This window comes from Vanessa atalanta, chromosome 5, assembly GCF_905147765.1.
Source record: "Vanessa atalanta chromosome 5, ilVanAtal1.2, whole genome shotgun sequence".
NCBI classification, from domain to species: domain Eukaryota; kingdom Metazoa; phylum Arthropoda; class Insecta; order Lepidoptera; family Nymphalidae; genus Vanessa; species Vanessa atalanta.
Genome location: NC_061875.1, coordinates 8,446,934 through 8,470,843, shown reverse-complemented (window position 1 = coordinate 8,470,843; position 23,910 = coordinate 8,446,934). Strand labels below are relative to the sequence as shown.

The 23,910-nt window shown below is 32.5% G+C and overlaps 1 protein-coding gene across 1 annotated transcript; it reads right to left on the bottom strand.

Annotated features, from left to right (window-relative positions):
- Nucleotides 1-306: 306 nt before the first annotated feature.
- LOC125064064 lies at nt 307-20,034 on the bottom strand. Its single transcript, XM_047670842.1, has 6 exons — nt 19,973-20,034; nt 19,542-19,648; nt 3,700-3,841; nt 3,371-3,519; nt 1,507-1,626; nt 307-1,261 (listed from the first exon to the last, which is right to left on the bottom strand). The coding sequence occupies exons 2-6, from the start codon at nt 19,636-19,638 to the stop codon at nt 813-815; spliced, it is 957 nt and encodes a 318-aa protein (XP_047526798.1). The 5' UTR covers nt 19,639-19,648; nt 19,973-20,034; the 3' UTR covers nt 307-812.
- Nucleotides 20,035-23,910: the final 3,876 nt, after the last annotated feature.

Sequence of the window (23,910 nt, the reverse complement as noted above, 5' to 3'; positions counted from 1 at the left end):
ATTTTGTTTTAGCCGATACTCTTACCATATCGACGTAATATTAATCATTTAATTTTAAACAATTATACTTTAACTTACACGAAATAATTTAATATTATACAGTTATATTTAAGAATAGATACAATGAAGTTGCTGATGTTTTTTTAATTTATGAGTTATTCAATATGAATTTATTACATTAACTTATATTAATAATAGGCAACAAAAATATAATTTTATGAAATGAGGTTATATATAATTAATTACAGTCTGAGTTATTATAATCTAAATTTTATAAAATTAAATGTTACGACCAAAAAAGACCCAATCATTTTTTTTTTTATTATTATGTACAACAGTTTTTTTTCATACTTTTGAAAAACGAACGTTTCAAATTAGTAAAATAATTTTATGAACATTATATGTAGAGGAACATCACGAAATGAGAAATTAGCGAAATACTAAAACTAATACAAATATCCTACCGAATACAACAACTATTCGAATTCACTTTAAAATTAAAAATGTATATTTACAAGACGTTTTAACTTAGTCTAAATAGTGAATTGTGCAAAGCGCATAAATTGAGGTAATAACTTAGCGTGTAATGGTGACTAATATTTGACTATATCAAAGAAACGATCTCGTATACCCAAAGCCTAAGGTAACAGAATTGTCATGGATATCAATTGAAAAAAACGATAAATTCGTGCCACAATAGAGGCGACCTTTAGGTTAAACAAGTGGTAATTTATTGATACTCCAGTTAGAATCGTAAAGCTGTAAATTTTTACGGAGTCGTAAACCGAACCGCCTAGTGATTAATGACGTCATTATATAACAACGCCACTCCTTGTGATGATTTTCGTGGTCTGATCTTTTTTATCTTCTTCGATATTTAGTTTTGAGGCTTGTATTTTTTTCCACGTTTCACCCAATGCTTTGCTGAAGTGGTCGTCTACTCCGCCCTTGGATGTTTGCTTTTCATTGTCTTTTAATCTCGACGTTTGGATCTGACGCCACGTGTCCCCAAGGGCTTTTGCGAAGTGATCGTCTACCGAGAGGCTGGCGTCGTCAACTTCCATTGCGATTATTTTTGCTGGCTTCGGATCTTCATCGATCTTGAACTGTATTGGGCTACTGGCTCGGTCCTTAGTGTTGGGCTTGGGACCGGGTTGTGAGTTTTCCGCTGGCGAGTTCTTTTTGAACAGGTTCATGTAGTCGTCGCCTAGGGAGCGTCGGAAGTGCTCGTCGATGACAGGATCACACATAGACATGGAACCTGCGAATAAAAACATTCATCAGTGATTTTGAAACGGTTTATAAGAATATATAATACAGGTATGTAAGATAATCAGGCTAACGATACTAAGATTTATTGTTAGTCAAATTATTTATCAATTACAGATTCCTAAAATTAAATTCCAATGCAAGGTATAACGGAAACTTCGCTAACGAGGTTATCTTAGATTTGATAAACGAATAATACTTGAATATTAAAAACAATTATCATTATTATCAGCTCACCGGGAGGAGAATCGTTGCTCTTTATAACTGAAGGTCTATTATAGGGAGGTGGTGCCGGTCTTGACCGCAATCGCATATCAATGGGAGCTTCATGCTTCATTCCAGGGTATTCTGGTGGAGCTGAGAATAGAAAAAAACTCTTTAGTATTAAAGAATTACTACCAATATTAAAATCTCGAGTCCATATATAATACCGGATGGCTCTTCGGTGATAAAGAGATTTAATATATTATGTTGGTAGAGCTATTCCAAATATGACGTAATTACGGCATGTCATTAATACGGAAGTTAAATTAAATTCAAATTTCGAAGCAAAAGCGTTTTCTATAAATAGTATACTATCGGTTACATTAATATCATTATCGTTTAATGTTAGTATAACATTTCTTTTGGTATGATAACTATTAATAACTTTTTTTATTAATTTTAAGCAAATTATGAGAGTGTGAGATTGCATTTATATCGTCAAATTATCTTCTTTTCTGTTAACTTAAAAATACAATATATTTCGTCAACAATAAAATATCATAAATACTTTGAAAAGGAATAGTGTTTGTTATAAATGTACCAAAAATAGAAAAGTATCAATATTTTTTTCTTGTTCACTATTCACATATCCAGCAAATTTATTCCATTAAAGGACACGACATGATTTAACTTATATATTTTTTTCCATAATTACATATAAATAATTAAATATATAACGTAATCTGACTAACATAATATAATCATAAGACAAAGCTGTATGAGATTTGAAGCATACGGGGAATATTAATAAAGTACGTAAAAAATACGTTTTGTGCTATTTTTATTATATTTTTCGAGAGTGCGACCCTTTTAAAAATAAGGTGTTCTATAAACATTAGTGCAACAGATACGACGACGAACAACACGTTCAAAAGCTTTCCATCGGAAAACAATTATCGAACCGCGACTGTGTTTTGTTTGTATGGTTCTGATACCTATCTCAAATGTCAGACTTTATTTGTTCATTGCATATCAGAACAGATAATTAAATAGTGTTTCCGTTGATAATATATTATTTATAAATGTTATTTGTGTCGTTGATCTAATGGTTTATAACATCTGAAAAACGAAAAGCCTATCGATAATATAGATGTACTTGTGTTTGCGCAGACGCTCGTGTCCAATAACATGGTCGAAGTCGGTCAGGGGGACAACAATGTAAATATTTTCTTTCCGTGACTAATATTTTATTCAACGTAAATCGCGTATAATAAATATTTATAAACATCTCGATATTTGGAATAATATGTAAATTTCACGTATCACTTTGTCGTTTATCGATAATAAAAACGAAGGAAGGACTCTGCACGTTATGTTTCATAAGTTTATTTATATAGGACGAGGACGTTTTATTTTGCACGGTATAAATGAGAACATATATACCGGACTTGTTAGGAACATCATGTATTATTCGAAGCGACATAAATTTCATTCATATATTTGAGCAATGACTCAAATCAGTTAGTCATCAGATCGTTTAAGTTCTGTGTCTATCTCTGTGTTCTTATATGTATAATTTCTAGTAAGCAGTATTATTCTTATATACACGTTTTTATAGATAGTCAGACGAGCATATTGTCCAATATGGGAAATATGTATTGATTTTAAATGATCATTTTCGTCCATTGATATCTTACAGGGCAACAATGGGTAATATGAGATATAAACGTCTTCAATGAACCATCAATCATTGCAATTAGTGATTCATTGAAATTGGAATAACTATTATGTTTAATAAGTGATATTCACCGTCACTCGGACGGGCTTACATAACGCCTGAAAACTGGTAAACAAATAAATTGTTTATGTTTTATTAATTAAAAATATCTCAACCTACCTTTACCATTGAGCGCTAGATTTGCGGGTGCATCGTCAATTTCGTCAGACAGTTCACCGTCGCTATGACGCTGCGCACGCGCAATTGATGATGGTACGCTACGACGCTCGTTGAACGATTGTGATCGTAGCGCCATTTTGCCATTCTCCCTGTAAGTTAAAAAAGTAGGTATAATTATATAAAAAAATATAATAACGTAAACTGTATTTGAAAAGAAAAATGTTTATTAACGTTGCTATAAGAATTTAAAACTATTGTGAATTATTGTAGTTCTCACTCTTAATAGTGGTCAATAAAAGTAATTTATTCCTTATTAAATTATTGCTTACTTTGGCCTGTATTCCGGCTGGCGCACGGAGCGCCGTTCTCGCCTCCACTTTCCGGTGAGCTCCTTGGTCTGCGCACGCGGCGCCTCAGGGGACAGCGTGCGGTCACCCTCCGATTCGCCGCTAGAGGCCGTACTCGGAGTTTCTGAAATAAATCAAATTTTATATTAAATTTAATTGCTAATAAAAGTAATTAAATAGAGCCTTAAATAATTGTCTGATATGGCTATTCGAAAATTTCACGCTGCTTAGCAGGAATACAGGAGTTTAGTTTAATACTAAAATTAGGTGTTAACACTAAAACTACTCCAGGCTCTAACTCTAAAATAATTACTGCAGTAGTTTAAATTTTACTTTTCAACATTATCAAATAAAATGCAATACAACAGCTTGCATTCATAACTGTACTACTTAACAAGAAACATGTTAACATTATTATTTTTTGTTCACATGTACGAATAACGTATTTTGATTGAGATTCATTTGAGAAATATTTTATATTTTTATACGCCGTTTTGAAAATAATCATTGTTTCAATTCTCCTTTCCATATAAGCGTCAAGCTGGTGTTAGAAGTAGGTGCGGTAATATTCCAAGTGATTACAATCAAACCGGCGTCTGTCATTTAACATCGATAGGCCGTATACCATAGCACTATTATGAAGTTCATTTATTTCATAGTATGTATTAAGTTAGTTACTGATTATCTGAACCATTATTTTATGTTACCTATATCTATTCATAATGTTATGCTTATACCATCTATTAGATTCAGTATTTAACAGACATTTTTTAAATATTTTATATTCAAATTTATTTAAATAATTATAATGTATAACACAGAAAAACACTTCATATTAACTTTGTTATACATATGTATAACTATAGTGTTCTTGTTGTCTGCGGAGCCGGATATTATAATATAATTGTTATCATAGTTATGTACTATCAAGTAAACAAGTATGTTCAATTATGTATATATTTCGTATTATCGTTGGCATAAGTGTTAACAATTATTCAGGAAAATAACTAAGCATTTAATACACCATTGAATGTAAAGTAGAAAGTTTAATGTAGTTCAGTATTCAAAAAGTTAATTTATATACCTTTATTTGGAGACGCCATCCACGGTTGCCATAGAGGCATATTAAACTTAGGCGACTGAGGAGGTTCCATTGAACGCAATTCCAGACTACTTAAAGAAGTCCGAGCCAAAACAAATAAATAATGCGGGAGTTCCATCATCGCGACACCATAAGAAAACTCGAAAAAACACTCAGAATCATGACATATTAAAACACCCAAATTTTAAATTTCACTTAAACTTTGCACTTCAGAAAACTGCCAACAAAACAATCAATCCTTTTGGAAATTGGAGCGATTTCTATATAGACAACACATTGGCGTCCCTGCACAGGTAACACTGAAGGTCGACTGAATAAAAAACGAGCTGGAAGAGATTACATTGGAATAAATAAATGAGATGAACAAAAAATAAACCGAAAAGGAAAAAGAGCATCATGCTACATCCACGCGGCCGGACGTTGCGGCGCTTCCTTCGAACCTTGTGGTACAGGGTGCGAATAAAGTGTCGATATCAAACTAATAGCCTACGTTCAAGCTTTCCACTTTGATAAAAAAACTTTATAATGTTCATAACGAGAGTGCACACGTATTTGAATGCCTATTGTTATGGTTACTCGGAAATATGCTGATAACTGTCATCGAGGGCACGATCTTCACGTGACCTCATCTCGTTTGCACAAAGAAACAGACGACATTACACATTTTTGTGTTATATTCATGACCTTATTTTGTGATCGCTCTGTTCTAGTGTTCTATATTATAAAATATCCGATTGTATCTTTGAAATTATTTTGTTTTATGTTAAGGTTAATCAAGGAAGACTATTTATTACTGACTCTCAATAGATTGCTAGATCTTTTTTCGTAGAATTCATGGTTCAAAATTTGTACGGAATATTTATTACCAGCCTGTATAAGAATATATCAACCTGTTCGGCCCATTCATGAAAGTGCGTGAGCGCAGGGTGCGGGGATTAATGAACCCTCTTTACTCTTCGCCCTTCCGTCGCCCATACAGCCTGTCTCTATAGTAAATGCAACTTTGAACTTTAATATTTTAGCACTAAAGTTATATTTGGTTTAATTATTGAATCTATACTTGAGAAGCAGTGACATTAAGCGAAACAGAGTCGTATTTGGTTTGTAACAAAGTATAAAATGATTTGCGAAAAACACGACTAATGATCAAGTTTAAATTACGGTGGTTGTATCCTTGGAAGGTTGTTTTATTTTGATGCGCGCGGGCAGGGAGTAGTGGGGAGATGGGCGAAGTTGAACTGTGAGAAGTTGCCGCGTTATACCATCGTATAGGCATTAGCTTTTTATTGTCTAATAGAGCGAAGGTAAAAGGCTGCCGACAGGTAGACCGAGGATGGCGCCGCTAGATTAATTAAAGTCTGGTACTAATACAATAACGCACCTAGACTTCGAAAAACGTCTTCGTGTTATACAACTATTATTCAGGAATGCGTTTCGTTTAGATTACATGTATAATGTAATCAAAGAAGCAATTACTAAACCGACTAATTTCATGCTTTACTTAGCATCTTTACTAGCGAGCAAATAATCAGCATAACTTTCGATTTGATGATAATTGTATGAGATAATATAGGAGACTAAACGGCCCAGTGGTTAGAATGCGTCAATCTTAACATATTTACGACAAAGATTCGGAAAATCATCATATGCTGCACCGTGATAGAGTAAGCTCCAAAACCGCTCATTAAAAGGAAGTGACCTTAGCCCATCTGTGGGGCATTCAATTTTCTTTTATATGAGATGACGTGTAAAAAACCTTTCATCATCATACAATTTCTCGAGTCCCAGACATGACGCCGAAGGGAAATATATTTTAAATTGCCCGTGGAGTGTAATTAACAGACGGCGTTTTATTTCTTTCAGTTTCTTTTTATTTGGTTCGCCGCGCGCCGCCCATTCAACCGGAGCGCCAGTCTTTGGACCGGCTACCTGACTATCATAATCCACAATGGACTAACAAATAAAATTATAAAATAGATGCATTTAACTAATGGCTGTAGATTATTTAAAATATTACTATTGTATAAGTTAGAACTCTCTTTTTAGTGAAATAATATGGAATTTCAGAGTTATTAACATCTGTACATAATATTCATAATCATAGTTTTGACAACTAGTTGGTACAATATTCCAATTGATTAAAAAGGACGAGAAAACACAAGCACTTGTAATTAATTTTTTTTATTTTTTAATATGTTGTCTAAGAATAAGTATATATTGGCGTTACACAACGCACTCTTTGCCAATACGCAGTCTACTATGGGATTTAAAGAATTATGTTTTGTACATGTTACGACATACAGGCTTATTCTTTACATCAGCTTAAGTGTCTCCTCTAAAAGGTAGATTAAATTACGTATAATTGATACTTTATACTGGCAAACATATCGTATTTTATGTTTATTCATTTAGTATATATGAATTAAAACGTAGGACGATTTTTATATCGCGTTATTCACTGGCGTTTCACAAAACATATTTCCATCACAATGCTACATTCAAGTGCTGTAATATATGTCGTTTCAAGGATTTGGCTCAGACGTTGATATGTCAGCGAGTCTCTTGGCAAGGAGGACATTTTAAATGTGTAAAATCAAGAACAAAGAACCCATATATCAAATCGAAACAGCTTAGGGCATGTATAAAACATTTAAAAATTTAATCAAGTATGTGATTTAGGTATCAAAAAAATAAGATACAATTTTAATTTAATTCCCTAAATTATATTTCGTATAGCCTGCGGCACGGCGCGGTAAGGATCGAAAGGATGCGAGTAATTCGGTGGCGGGCTGGCGAGCATGCGCATCCGACGTGCGCTGGTTGCTTAGGGCAGTATATTTGCACGCACGCATTATCGATTATTTACCCGGATGGGGAAAGGGATATAGCATTTGTTCGTCGAACAAATGAGAATATTTTATTTGATATTTATAAATATAGATATGATCATTCAAAGTTCATATCTACGACACCTAATAAGAATTATCTAGGATAGATTTGCTTGCAATTACGCTTAAAAAAATTCAAATTCAAATTTATTAGCTATAGAGAAATTAATATGGATTTTTAAATTCGAAAATGGGTTTACAATAACTTTTGGACTTATAAGTATATATATTTCATTTCTTAAATATGAAAATAGATACCTATATAAATAGGTAGCCATAGCGTAGCCAACGTTGATATTATAATTTTATCATTATATCCGTTATATTTAGACGATTTACGAGACTAGATTATGCATTACACGTTGCATTAAAGACATTGTAAGTATACAGTAGGAGATAATTGTATTCAAATTCTTCGTTGCGTGAAGCCAGTAGCCGCGTCCGCGCGTCCGTGGCCGCGGGGCCGGTGCATGGTTATCCAACATCTCAGATAACAGCCGCATTAATGCCGATATGTAAGTATCCACGCAACACGCACGCAGTTTTAGAGGAACCACGCGAACTTGGCAATGCAGTAGCTCATATATTTATTTTAAACATGACATCGTTGACTTACAAGTGACGAGTTAAAATATACTCTTTATAATGCTAGTAAATTAAGTATGTTATAAATGTGAAAGTATGTTTGAATGATTGCCCTACATCGAATAGTTTGACGGATTTTAACGAAAAGTATGTACTTACATGTTATTCTTTGTAAAATGATAATTTAATTCAATGGTTTTACAATTTATTGCATATTACTAGTTACCCGTACCGAATTCGTACGAGAAAAGTTTATACAATATTACCCTTCCGATTTTAACCCCTTGAAATTTCCGAAAATCCTTAGTAAGCGTCTACGTCGCGAATGGAGTAACAACGGTCAATTTTAAGTCGATCGGACCTATAGATTCGGAGATCGCGTGATAAATCAGTCAGCGGTATTTCGTTTATATATAAATTGATTACTAAGTTATTTATATGTCTAGTAAGATTAAAGTGCTTACAATATTTATCAGATGAAACATATACTGGTTTTAATAAATATGATACGAACTCTATTTAGATGAAATTAATATTAAAGGAAAATTGATATTATTTCGAATATTATAAAATTTTATATTCCTTCGTATAAACGCTTGAAAAGTCGACTATTAATATAATGTTTGCATCAAAACATTATAAATACTTTCTAATATTGTATTCCATCGAGTGATCATCGTTGGACACATCTGACATCTGTTTACGTCGCGAAGTAATATTATTATAAGGAAGGCGGATGCAAGCAGCGAAAGTGCGGGAAGCGCTCAAAACAATTCCGCATTCCGCACTTTGATATAAGTACGGGTACGTGTGAACAGCAAGACCTACTTTGTTATATATAGGCTTTTAAAGCGACGGTTATTTTCACTCGTTTACGGCGCAATCGAAGACAGTTATGAGAGACTCCGATTGACAATCGGTGCTGATTCTCTTGTGCGCAATCTTGAAACTTATTTCACTAGACTGAAAATATTTGTAGAGAATGCTCTTGCAGATGTATTGAGTGTTGAATGAATAACTCAATTCAAATTCCTTTATTCAATATAGAAACATTACACTTATTGATAGTCAAATTAAACACTATCACCGGTTCGGAAAAGGAAACACCCTGACCTGAGAAGAACCGGTGAAAGAAACTCAGCGGGTCTTTTTTTCTTTTTTGACAATCTAACAGAAATTATCTTAGGTATATCATCCATAATAATTATACTTTAAAGATTATTAGAATCACCATTATTATTGAATCGGCATGGTACGCTTGATTTCAGACTTTTAATCATTGTCTACCATCTTACTACCGTTAATCACTACGAAATATAAAACAAAGTCGCTACCCGCTGTCTAGCTGTATCTATGAATGCTTATATCTTTAAAGCTAAGCAACAAGCTTCACTTTGATGCGGTTTTTTTATTAGATAGAGTGATTCAAGGGAAAGGTTTATATGTATAATACATGCATAATATAGTAGAGAAACACTGATAATTTTAGAGGTGTCTAATGTGATGTCGTAAATATTCAATGTTTTTGCGCTTGCATTGCAAACGCTGGCTGAGTCATACGAGACAGATCCATAAGGATTAGTGCTGTATTGTAATTAGATAACCAATTAGGTACATTAAATACCTTTTGCATTTAATATGGATCAATATGAAAATTTTCGAAGATTTAAAATGCAGGGATAGCGGTTTGCATTGTCGTATGACAAAAAATATGTGTACGTTGGATATAAAGATAATCTGTAGTATATTTAGTTTCAGCATTGCACCCGTGCGTAGCCAGGGCGGGTCGCTAGTTCTTTTTATAATTATATAACTCTTATGTACGTGTGTATGTGACTGAACTCCTAAGCTATTGGACTGATTTCGATAATCTTTGGATGGTTTAAATCGGAGCCGGTGGCGCTGCGACCGGGAACTAAAAACAAATATGTTTTGAGTATACTCATTACAACCGAGCGAAGTCGGATCGGACAGCTAATATATGTATATATTATAAAATTTAATTTGTACTATACATTTATGTATAGAAGCATTTATTTACATAAGTAAATAAATTTTATTAAATTCTAATGTTCAGTACTTTGTAGGTATAAATCTGAATGTAGTTGTTGAAGTCAATAAAAATAATAAGTGCTTAATAATATTTTCCGGTTAAAATCGATATTTTATATTGATACAAAATCATCAATCATCATTTTTAACAAACAACTAAAGCCATCTGTTATAAAACTTGTAAGACTTATTTCTGTGTTTACAGCGCCATCTATAATAAAAAACGTACCTTTATAAGTTGACTCGTTTTACCTACAGAGGGAAGCACAGTCGATCGCGTTTCTAATTTCAGTATCTATAGAAACCTTGTTTGACCAGCAAAAAGTATGCTTAAAATATGTGAAGGCTTTTACGTGACTTGATGATCTAAAGGAATCATGAGATTAAATAAAATGTTGCTTATTTAATGGACAACATTAAAGATTTATAGATGAATGAAAAACATCAAATATTAAATTTTATTTTTATCGTTCCTTACGATGGATATTTATTTTATAAAAAATCTTATCTGGTCAATTCGAATATTTATGGCATTTAGAATATTTTTTTAAATTAGTCTCTAATCATAAGTCTTGACAGTATCGTATGAAGTCATAGTTGTTAAAAACAAATCCTTTAAAATAAGAATGTTACTGACTTACTCTTTTATTAATAATATATATAAATATGTATACTCTGTATGAGTATTAATATTTATATATTAGTAAAATTAAATATTCTTTAATTAATTTTAAAATGTCATCAAAAGAAGTAAATATGTAGCAGAGGGTTTTTTATTAAACGATTCCGTAAAACTGCGCTCTCACAAGCTTAATACTTACGATTAAAATTGTATTTTTACACAGAATGAGTTTTACTGTTTCTCAAGACTTTCCCACATCTGCAATGTGTTAACATCTAACAGTATCATGGTTCAGCTGAGATGTTTACACAGTGATGATGATGAATTTCTTAGCCATTCGATATGACTCGCCGAAATTCTAGAGTCCCAAATTCTCATTTTAATCCGTTCTATTTCGATCGATCTGTCATTTTGTCGTATTATCGATGGAACTATGATGTTTAAACTATTTAAAACGATCGCTTTAGTTAGTGTAGACGATAATAAAATTCTCAATAAACAGTATAAGTATAGTCATGTCCAGTGATGCAACAGTCGCTTATTCATTTAGGCATGCCGCGCCTAGGAATTTTGTGCAATAATAATTAAGTAAATATTTATTATTTAAAATATACGAAGCGAAATATCGAATCTATATCGCGAAACACCAACAGATACCTAGACAAATGTATAGACGCTGCATTATATTTTTAATTACGAATAAATCTACACACCTTTTCAATAAGACACAAATGCATACATTGTCGAAAAATTTATTATACTAATATGATAATGAGAATAGTGTCATTAACCTCTTCAAAACCTATCACTTTTAATATTAATACCAATAAATATTACGATAAAGAGCAGGACATTCGCGAATATGTGCGATAAGTGTGCAAACATTTTACGTTACAGTCGCATATCTACAGAACAGACTCATTTAACTATTTACGTTATTATTTGCATCTGAATGTCCTACACTTATGTGTACCGAGCTGTATACTCAGCCTTAAAATATTTTGTAGGGAAGCGAGAAGCAACTCGTGTTTTCTCGTCAAATAACACATCAAGACGTAAATTTAGAACGTGAGGCTGTAACGCATTGCTAGAGACCTCTCGAATCTCCCTTTGCAATGTTCGTGAAAATAGAAAACAATTATTATTGTAAGCATTAGATTATCTAAATTTCAAATGCAAGTCTTCATTTTATGCTAATATTGACGAACATTTAGCGAATTCGTATGTACGTTGGTTTTAATATTGTACATGTACGCTTTGTATATTTCTGTACCCCTGACAACGTGAACGATGATCAAATGAAGAGTACAAAAAATTTTTTGCTATTATGAAGTTAGTTACATTTTTAGGAATAATTAATAAATCATTGTTTTGGTGTTGAAATAGTTTTTTATATTCCATAGGCATAAGCGAATTCTTCATAGGGCTACTCTTTAGTTTATTGCAATGGAACCATGTCAGGGCTGCCACGTACGGACACTCGGTTTATACATGGTGCTATTCTGTTATGCAACACGAAGGTCGTATATATATCGGGGCGTGGACTTAGGTTTGAAATAATAGTTGAAAAAAAAACCAAATAAACACGCAAAGGACTAAAATTTACGGACACTAGTAGACAACCTGTAATACCAGTTTTTTTTTTAATTTGTCATCCTGGCGATATTTTGCCAGGTAAATAGAAAAAAATATTAAATGATTGTATTGTCATCGGTCATTAGTAGGTGTTAGATTTTGAAGACGATGAAAATCACGTTGAATGATTCCGTTACACACAGATACATACAGGATCCAACTTATACGAAATGCATTAAAAATTTTTATGATAAATCGTCAAAATTATGTATTTATAATATTATATAGAAAATACAACAAAAATATGTATTTATTATATTATAATTTTTAATTTATTATTACGAATTTTTTTAGCAGTCTATTGAGTAAATAATGTATGTATAACGCAAAATAGTAACTATTATTTTTCGTTAATTTTATTCTTGTCTTAAGTATTTTTTATATGGTATTCTTACTTTATGAAAATGTTTTAACAAAAAGTTTATAATTTATCTGTATTGTTTATAATCATGTTTTTATTACAGGAAATGAAGATTAACTAATTATTTTGCAAATTGTTTTGTCTACATACACTTCGAGGACACAAAATAAAACGTCGTTTTAATAGTAAGTAAAGTTAAGTTTTAATAGTTAAAGCTTAATAAATGAACCCAAATAATTAATAGTTCTACAAAATTAAATTAATTAATAATAATAATTAATTAATTTTTATTTTGAAGGGTAATTGCTTTTTCAGTAAGTTATAATGCTGAATTTGTATGCACTTTTATTTTTTTGTTTTGATAATTACGTAAGAAGTCTACTTACCCATGTATATATAAAAATATATTTTTTTTGGGATTATCATTGATAAAAAAAATCGTTTAATCTTTAATTAAATTATTACTTAAATCCTTTGTTATATCGTAAGTACTATGTGCAAATCCGCCTGGATCATACACTAAACAGTTATTTTACCAAGCCCGGTGAGCAAGTATGTATTAAAGATTCCATCATTAGTGACTCATAGAATATACTTCATGCAGTACCAGTATATAGACGAAGGTTACCATGATGTGGTAGACTATCTCGTTAACCTTCCAAAATAAATAAAAAAAATGCGAGTCGAAAGGCAAACTTAGCAATATTATCACACTCATTAAACCTCCCATAAAAAACAAATTCTCAAAACGAAGCCATTTGTCAAAATTTAGACATTCAGAAATCGTAAAAATTACATTTACCTATTACGTACAATAACTTTCGAATAGGAATACTAGAAAAGTTATACAACGTTAGCTGTGTATGTACATTTTAAATTAAATATAAAACAATGCATGTTTGATATCAGAGTGCTCTTATTTTTATTAATATTTAACGATGAAAGTTGTACATTCCGTTTAGTGATGTGACAGGACATCACAAAAATGCACGTGCGTGATGCGAAATGTATCGAAGGAATCCGATAGCAATGAAGTCATCATATAGTAGAATTTCTAATGGCAATGGATTCCATTTCGTTGGCAGCCAAGCGAGAGTGCAGCTATTCGAACTATTCGGGCCGTCTCGCGTATTGTCTCAACCTTAGAACAGTTATCACCAGCAGTGGTATGGATCGACCGCACTACTTTACGCGTCGGCTGATGCCCCTCAAATTATTATAAATAAAATTATTATTAATGATACATAAATTAAATCCAATTTTCTCGTGTTTTATTTCATTGGATATTTTTTTTTATATTGCTAACTTTAAAAAAAAATCATTTCGAGAAATACTCACTCATATGTCACAAAGTTTTTATCGAAATGAGTAACAAAAATATTAGCTAAGGCTAGCTTTATGCTGCTTATTGTATTACATAAGGTATGCTTGATGTAATTTCTACTGTCTATATTCTAAGGCCGTGATCTAACACACTTCGCTAATTACAATTTTATATGTATCGGTACACGGCATTGCAAATGAGTTTACGAATTCCACGAATACCTAAGTAATAATAATTATTGCTTTTATTGGGTTTTCACTTGATTTTCTATAATAATCAACGCAATAACGTTAGAATGATTGTTTAAGTACAAGGTTTTCGTCGTAAAATAGATTTTTGTTTTTCAAATATCTTCCAAGTTTCCATCGATTTATTGAAGCAATTGAAGAAATTTCTAATAACTCTCCTAAAAAAGCACGAAAATATCACATCGCGTTTATGATTTCCGTTCGTTATGTCGTATACATATGTAAAATAATATACAATACCATAAAGAGCCATTTAAAGCAATGGAACACGGAGGAATTTACAAAAAAAATGTCTTGTTAAATTGGTCAAAAGTTAACATTATGATGTCAAAGGTTATGAAAACATATTTTGTGACAACAATAGTGATCAACGATTGCATTCCTAAGAATGTTAGTAACTGTAGTCCGCAACGCAACCTACATTCTGCATTCTTTTCGAAACCGTAACACGCCGCCTCAGCGTTCCGGATATTATTGTACACGCTATATTCATCCCTACTACATCCTAATAAAGTACATTTCGACGTGAATAATCCGATATAATGTCAGGTATTGAATTTATAGAGAGCTGTAAAACGGCTACATACAAAGTAGCTTATGATGATTGATATGAGATGTTGATAAGCGAGACGAGATTTCGAATGGCAGTGCTAGCCTCGTAGTCGTTTTAAATCAGCGCTGGGTGCTACGTATTGTTAGCGGTAGGTGGTGTTGTAATACGGCGCAAATATTGCGAATAGCATTCGGTTAGTGGAAGGCAGAACACGGAGCGTCAGCTCGGACGAGGCCGGCCAAATTCCTGAGCGCTTTCTCTGGTAGTCCGTCGCACGCGCACGCACGCCGAGCAACGAAAGTAAATGACGATGCGGCTCGAGTCCGCGCTTCTGTCATCGCGTTGCATAATTATTTGCTACCCGACAATTGTTTGTAAACAACCGACGACAAGAACTTATCGTTTGACAACTTGCGTGACCAAACTCTGATTAGATATGTCATTAGATACTCACATTTGTCAGCCCATCTTTATAATAGCACAACTAGCGTAGTTAAATAAGAGAAATTGGATGAATGCGATTTATCAAGTAAATAGCGAGATATGCGTTAATTTTTTACAGAAATAAATTTCGTTGATAACGAAAACGCTTTCTGTTATATTTAAATAAAGAAAATGTACTTGCTGGCGTTATAAATTATACAAATGTATTCACAATTCGTTGGTATGCGGAAATCTCTGACATATAAATAAGTATGTATATATTAGTCAACCAGCAGCGTTATGGGTTGGTGATCATCTTGCATTTAAGGTCTAACAACCAAAATAAACACGTCAACTCTCTTAAGCTGATTTCTTATGTAATATTAACGATACGTTATTTTACATAAATCATTGATATGTCATATATTTACTTTGCAACTTAAAAAATTGGATACGGGGAGGTTTTTATATAATGTGTAGGCAATTTTAGCATTAATAAGTAAAACTAATCGTTTCTTACGTATATAGTAACCAGAAAGAAAGTAAATTGTCATATTAAAAATAACACTATAATTATAAAATTTCTTGACGTTTCAATCATGACAGTTTTGTCGTGTTTTGCGACCCCACGTTACCCGGACGTGTTGGTTGAATGCGCGACAGAAGAAAAAACAAACAATCACTCACAGTGAACGAATGAACGATTGGAAAAGCTAAAGCACTCGGTTAAATCGAAGTCTTTATCGTGAAACAAGTACTATCCGACAATGCAATGCATTGTTCATCAGTCGAGGAAAACATGTTCGTTCTCCTGTTTGTGTCAGGTTAGCTGGTTCGTGAACAGGATACTTTAATAAATGCAAGTCACGGTCGGAATGTTGGAAACATTTAAAGACAACAATAAGATATCAATCGCATACACAAACGACTACCAATTCTTTAAATTATAATGATTAGATTATATAGGATGCGGTCACATTTATTAAATGTAATGAAATACATTTATTTAAGCTTATTTAAAACATATATTATTGTCGTACATAATATGTATTTAGTGTTCTTTTATCGACAGTTGTCCATGTTGTCGTTTGTAAATTATACAATATATAAAGATGACGTATTAGCTGATTTTTTTTTTATCTATTTCACAGTTTAATGTTCTTTATATCACAAGGAAAATGATTATTATAATTACTTAAAAGTTAAATAGCACAGCAATGAAGATAAGTAGATGACAAAAAAATATAATAATATGAAATTGAAATCTTTGAATGTAATGAAGTGTATTCGTACAGGGAAAATAATCTCTCTATATTAGTATATATTCTTCTCTTTCTAACATTCTACTTAATGTATCCGTATCCTTACAACAGATGACGATTTACAATGTCAGCTGGAATCTGGAATGTGACCCGCCTACAAGGCCGCGCGTCGAGTATTGATGGCAATAGCCATTCAAACAAATATCAAAACTAAGGAGCAAGGGTACGCTAATTATAACTATTATTACGAATATTTGCTACAGCTAATTCATAATACATAACGTATATAACCCTAATAAAATGTGTTCGCATACTTCAATGGGATTTCTAATATAAATTTCTCACATAATTGTACTGTTCCGATTTTGCACGGGTAAAACGAGGTATATACCCTATGATACTTATTCTTCAATATAACATGACATTAATACACCTGTTCATTATATATTTATTTCTTTTAAAGTATAATCTACAGACACTAATATTATAAATGTGAAGGTAACTCTATCTGTCTGTCGGTACTTTACGACCAAAACACTAAACTGAATTTTATGAAATTTGCTAGGAAGCAAGCTTGAACTCCAAGGCAGAACGTAGGTAGGCTCCTACTTAGGCATACTTTTTGCCTAGCACCTGACGCCCACCACTAAGACGACAGTGATGCAGCAGGCGACAACCTGTATGAAATAACTTATAAACAAAGATAATCTTATTTTTGTCTGTAATTTATTTCATATTATGTACTTTTTCGAACTTTTTTTATTGAAAAAAAAAAATTGAATTAAATACATGTTGTAAATAGTTCGGCATTAAAATTTTCAAATCATGCTTCAACACGTTGAAAATTCATTGTGAGAATTCAGGATATTTCAAAATATAAATCCATGTTGTTTAATCCATTAATACTCTGAAAGAACTAGTACAATGTGATGTTCATCAACCATATATATACGAACCTCATCAAATTAAATACGTACTTAAAAAAATACTTAATACCTATGCTACGTTTTTTAATTTACTTGCATAGTCATCACTATAGTATATTATAGCTAAGAATTGAACTATATTCAAAATTTTAAGTCTAACTCATAAGCCAGTTAGTTAAAAATAAATAACAATAACATCTTCACACACATTGCTCGAATCCAATTAATAGAAATATAATAGTTAAAAAAAAATACACGCGAAAGATAAAAAAAATACCCACATAAGGACGTAGGACTTAGGTAGGCAATTTGTAATAACTGTCTTTTTTATTTTGGGGACAAAATTTTATTATACTGTCATTGGAAGATGGTGAAAATCACGTTGAAAGATCTAAGGTTATACATCTAAGGTTCAACCGAAACTAAGGAGATCGTGGTAATTAACAAGTGTTTATTTTAATAAATTACGTAACAAGAACACATTAGGACGAATCTGTTTGTGATTATCTGGTCTAAAAGTCTAAGTCAAAGTTCAATAATGATATAATTTGATTATTGTAAAATAACTGTACTGACTGCAAAATTGTTCCAGTTTTGAAAGTAGTATTTTTAATGTCAATAGTGGTTGTTCTATGACCGGGACTCATTTTAGACGGGACGGGTTTAATTTTAGAGTATAATATTCCTCTGAGTAGAAAAAAATATAGATATTTTTTTTATACAAGAGAAACATAGTCATTTTGTTACGATCAAGGGAATCACAATTTGCTACCGTATATGGTTTACATAAACCACACTAGCGGAATATTAATTTTAAACTAAAATTATTGATGTGTGTAGCGATGTTTCGCATATCTACATAAAATGTTGCAGAGATTTCGAATGGCCTTGAATGATACGATGATTGATACTAAACTTGGAACTGTCATAAATTTAGACATGGCAAGATTTTTCTATGCACTTTGCTTTGCGAAATTTTCATCGTCAGTCCGTCGAGATGCAAGAGAATGTTTTGTATTAACTGGTTTACTAGATGCGTGATTATCGTCGAGCTGATCTTGTTTGCAATTTTAAAATTACAATTAAAAATCGAAATTATGAAGCGGAACAGCTTATAATTTCAAATTTCACAAATGTTAAAATGTAAACCATTTCTTTATTCTGTATAATTTATAATTGTAGAACAAAAATGTAGACTAAGAAATTTGAACCAGATCAAGGTGACAATGTTTGTGATTCCACCAAAAAATCCATCAGAAAAAAATTACTTTATTTATAAAAAATATCTGAACTGCTGAAAAAGTAAAACAAGAGCCGGTATACATCATGAATACGTGTATGTTTTGTTTCATATTTTAAAGCTGCGGCCCTTTGTGTCGAATTACATCAGCCATGTGGGCAGATAGTGTATCAACGACTTGCCGCCTGACATTTCTTTTTGTTTCGGAATCTATAAATAGCTTCTCATAATCAGTTTCATTTTGCATATGCAGTCTATACCTACTAAGAAATCGTTTATTCATCCTATATCGATTTGGCTGAACTTTAATTGTTTTAAGTTAACTCACCTTTGTAGTATAACAAGTAATTATATAGTCTGTTTAACACAGTGAGTAAAGGACAAAGATAGTTGTAATACCCGGGTTCGAATATGAGTTTTCATCGGCAATTTTTTTCTCGTGTCCCTAGGTAAATGAAAATAGCCAAGCCAATATATCTACCAAATGCTTAGATTTTATGTCCATAATTTACCTTATTTTGCTTAATATTCATGGTCACCACAAAAATACCACGCTGATACACTGTCCTGTATATTAAATTACTTTTTAAAATAGTTACTTACCAAAACCATCCGAATCACTAGCGGGGTAAGCTGGACACGGCTGCACCATCGTTGCTGCGCGCGAGAGCACATCCAGGGGTGATTCTACCTTTTTCATTTTTTGTTTTCTGAAAGATAATATAATTTATTTGTAAAATTTGAGAGTCGTACAGTTTAGTTTATTACATCTTTATAAGTACTTAATTAAAACTAGATGTATGTAGCTTTACTATCAAACGAATGCCAGCATTAAAATGTATATTAATATGTAAAATTAGAAATTTATTTTAATCATTATATTCTTATCAATAATCTAAAGTAAATAAGAACGATGAGACGTTAGGCATTTTTTTGTTTTCTGAAGCGGAAACAGACTAAGTCGGGGAGCGTAAAAATATTTGGCTCAACGAATGAATGTCGTTGCGTTAATACATAAAATGGCATGCAAATACCGAGGCGAAAATTCCACGGCACGTAAACGGCTAGACGGTGGACAGACGTCCGAGCTGCGCGGCTATCAAGTAAATAAGAGATGACCGAACAAAGAGTTGTGAAACGTACGCATACCGTCCCTGCGGGAACACAGCCAATGGACCACTAGTGGATCGGGCGAGCTCTGCCAGTTGAAAATGTGACATTATGATTTGATTAAACTGACACAAATAGTTTAGTTGACAAACATATGTTGCGATTTAGTAATGATGCGACCGATTTCTGTTTGGATTTCGATTGGACTATATTACGATAAATGTTTTTACAATTATAATGAGAGATAAACTAATTTATTTATACTGATGGACAATGTGTTATTTATTTTGCTATGATAATGAAGAGCATCGTTACGACGTACATCGTTAATGATTAGAATAGTTTTTTTTTATCACTATCCTAATTATTATTATTTATTTTTTATCATATTTCATTAAGCGACGTAAGCGATTAAGATACATTCCATACATATCCGACATCATTTCATAAATAAGACCCCGATGAATCTTAATGAATGTAATAAATGACGTGTAATTCCTGGAATGTGGATATACGTATGACATTATACTTTCAAAAGTCGAGATCGTTGTCCGCGGATGAAATAAGGCGAACAAAAAGTTTTGGAGTGATAGTGCGATGACTGCGTTAACGATGAGGAATTTGGTACATGAACCACAATAGAATTTTTCTCGGAGGCGGAGTCACGCGTAGGTACGGGCGTGCGGTATGCCGGCCAGTACGTCGGAATAGATCAGCAGCCGGGTGTACGTAGAGTTAACAAAAATAGTTACATATTTAGAAGTTTTATGTTTCTTTATCACGCTAAATATATTTCCTGCCACGATTTACAATATAGAATTACAAAACACGTACACATTACATAGCTATCTCAAAATAACGCAGTGTTTCGTGTAACATTGTATTAAATAAATTCCAAATGCATGAATACATTTTGTCATTTTATTAATATTTATACCGAACTTAACTATGAGTTATATTAAGTTATATTAAGGTATTCTTTTATTGCTGCCTGTACTCTATTTGGTCACGAAGCCGCTCAACGGAACAGGAACTAGTTATTATGTATCGCATAAGGTTCTTAACATCGGTTTACGGTTATGGTGATAGATTTTTTCAATCATTTATAACATCAATAATATTTTAAACATCATATACCGATTTCAAATTTGATTATATAATATTCATTAAATTCTTTCTATTATTCGTTCTTTTTTAAGAAATATTTATACGTTTCATAAAAATACAATAAAATATACTACGTTAAAAAAAATTAAGATTGAAAATACATAATTTTTTTTGGCACAATTTTAATTACTACGATCCATGTTATCAGTTTGTGTGTATAAAGCTTTATTCACACATATATTTGGACATAGTCCTATTTCCGTATGTTAATCGAATATATATTAATATGCGATTTCAAATAGTTAAAAAGAGATTTGTTATAATCATTTTTGTGTGCAGTAAAATTATCTAAACAGTTTGAATGATGTGCAGCAAGACATGTAAACGTAACCAAATAATTTACACGATGTTACTTTTGTATAGAAAGTAATATATTCCATAATTAATTTTCAGCTTTAGGCACACCGACAGTCACCTGAATGTTCCCTAAAAGAGAGTCACATGGTGATCGAACCTTGACATTCCGTGCGGTAAAAATAATAATCTATTTTTGTATAACTATATCGCACGCTAGTTTGAACCTTTTTCTTGATGCGGTAGAGACGATTTTACCTAATTTCGATTTGGTTGGAATGCCCGCATTTGGGGTGCGATGCCTGTCTTTAACGACGGTTGCCACCCCTGCTGTGTGCTTGCGCACGTGTCTTTAGAGGGTCGGGAACTGGCAGATGTTCAAAATTTAAAAGCTGCAAGATCGCTCGCTCTTATTGTATTTCAAAAAATTTAAATATGTTTCCTTTGAATTTATACCAGTCGTGATCACTGGAAATATTTTCAAATATTGAGTATTCATAGCGCAAAAGGATGTAGCAAAATGATTATACTATACAGAAGGAATGCAATGCCATATCCATAAAATAAATGATTACTTTGATGTGCTTGGTATAGATGTTATCGACAGCAGCACAATGGCTTGAACGCGGTGTTTTCTAAATTTATTAAATATTAATAAGTAAAGCAAAAGTTACAATTTCAAATATATGGGAAAAAATAATTTAATATTAATAATATTATCAGTATTACTGCATTTTTTTAGATATGTCTCAAGAGAATAATTACAAATAAATAATTTTAGACCGATACTCAACGTATATATAATTTTTTTTTAATTAAGTTCAAAGGTATACGTTTAGGTAAATTAATAACATCGAAAAAAACATTGTAATACTAAAAAAATTTAGTAGACGATCAATGTACGGGTCACATTGGGTAATCGGGCGAGGTATTATCGTGTTGTTATCAACGGGGCCACGAGTGTGGAAACGAATGTTTAGAGGCGCATATCACTCGCATTCCACGCTATTATGTTCGCGAGATTCCTCGCCATGCTCACTGAATGCCCCCGCTCCGAGTAGCGGCGGATTTTTTGCGTGGCGCGTTCGTAAATCAAACCGGTAGGTACGTACTTACTCGTACTTATTTCGATAGCTACTTATTTGATGCTCACGACTGTCGGCTGTACCTAAATGTGTTGTTTCGAGTTTAAAATTAAAAAAAAGAAACAGTTTCTTGTTAGTAAACGATTAAAGCAAAGTGATGTTTTTAATCGTAAATAATACTTTGGCTAAATTTAATTTTACTATAAAAACGGTAAAAATAACATGAAAATGACGGTACAACAATTAACATAAAATTTATACTTACATTGTTTCCCACGATACAATACAATGCAGGGTCGAAAGTTTATAGGTTTATCACTTGGCAATAACAAACATGTAAGAAACACTTTAGTCTTATTATATGATTTAACGATAGAACGCAAAGTTATATACTTAACTTATAACAATGTTACAAAACCGGCGAAGAATAAAAATCAATAAGAAACGATTTGCGAAAACTACGCAAGATAATATTCTCTCCACACACACACACACGATTTGTATTAATAATGTTACACAATGTAAACTAATTTACTTAGCGTTATCGCTTAATATCCATTTTCCTTTATGAAAACTATAGTAGTATTTGTTGTTATTTTATAAAATCCAACTACCGCGCCACGACTCTGTTGACGAAATAGCCGCGTTTGACATTTGAGCCGTGCCCACTGCGATTGGAATTCGCGGAATGTCAAATATTTTCAGTGCTGCCATCTGTGTGAAGGAATCTCAACCACTCGAAGGCGGTTCACTGAAGTACTTATCAAATACGTTATTTAGATTAGAACGTCGAGACTACTATGGTTTTTAATAACTCATACATGTAATAGTTTTAAATTAAAATGTTTTTTTCTATTATTTTTTAGCATAAGTTTCATACAAGATTAAGTTGGCCGTTATGTTGCATTTTCTGTGCAGTTTGTTGGAATGCGTCCAAGCTAGTATCGCGTTTTCGAGACTACACTAGCGCAGGCGTGATGGTAGGCCGCGCGTTTACACAGGGTTATCGACACATGGCGTGGAGGCGAAAAGTAGGGTCGGCATTCGGTGCGATGCTCACTGTAATATAATAGTCGCTGTGCATGTACCGTGGCCAAACAGGCTATCATTGTTTCGGTTCGTTACTTAAGATAAAAAGTTTCATTGTAAAGCGAGTACTCAGAGACTTTTATATAAATATAGTCTTTTGTTTTCAAATAATTATGATTGCTAGCTCATGACGTCAAACATACTGACTTCAAAAATGACTGCCATCTGTAGGTGACACGGGGAAATTTTACGTATTCTCGTGTATTGCGTACTAGTTTGACAGTTAC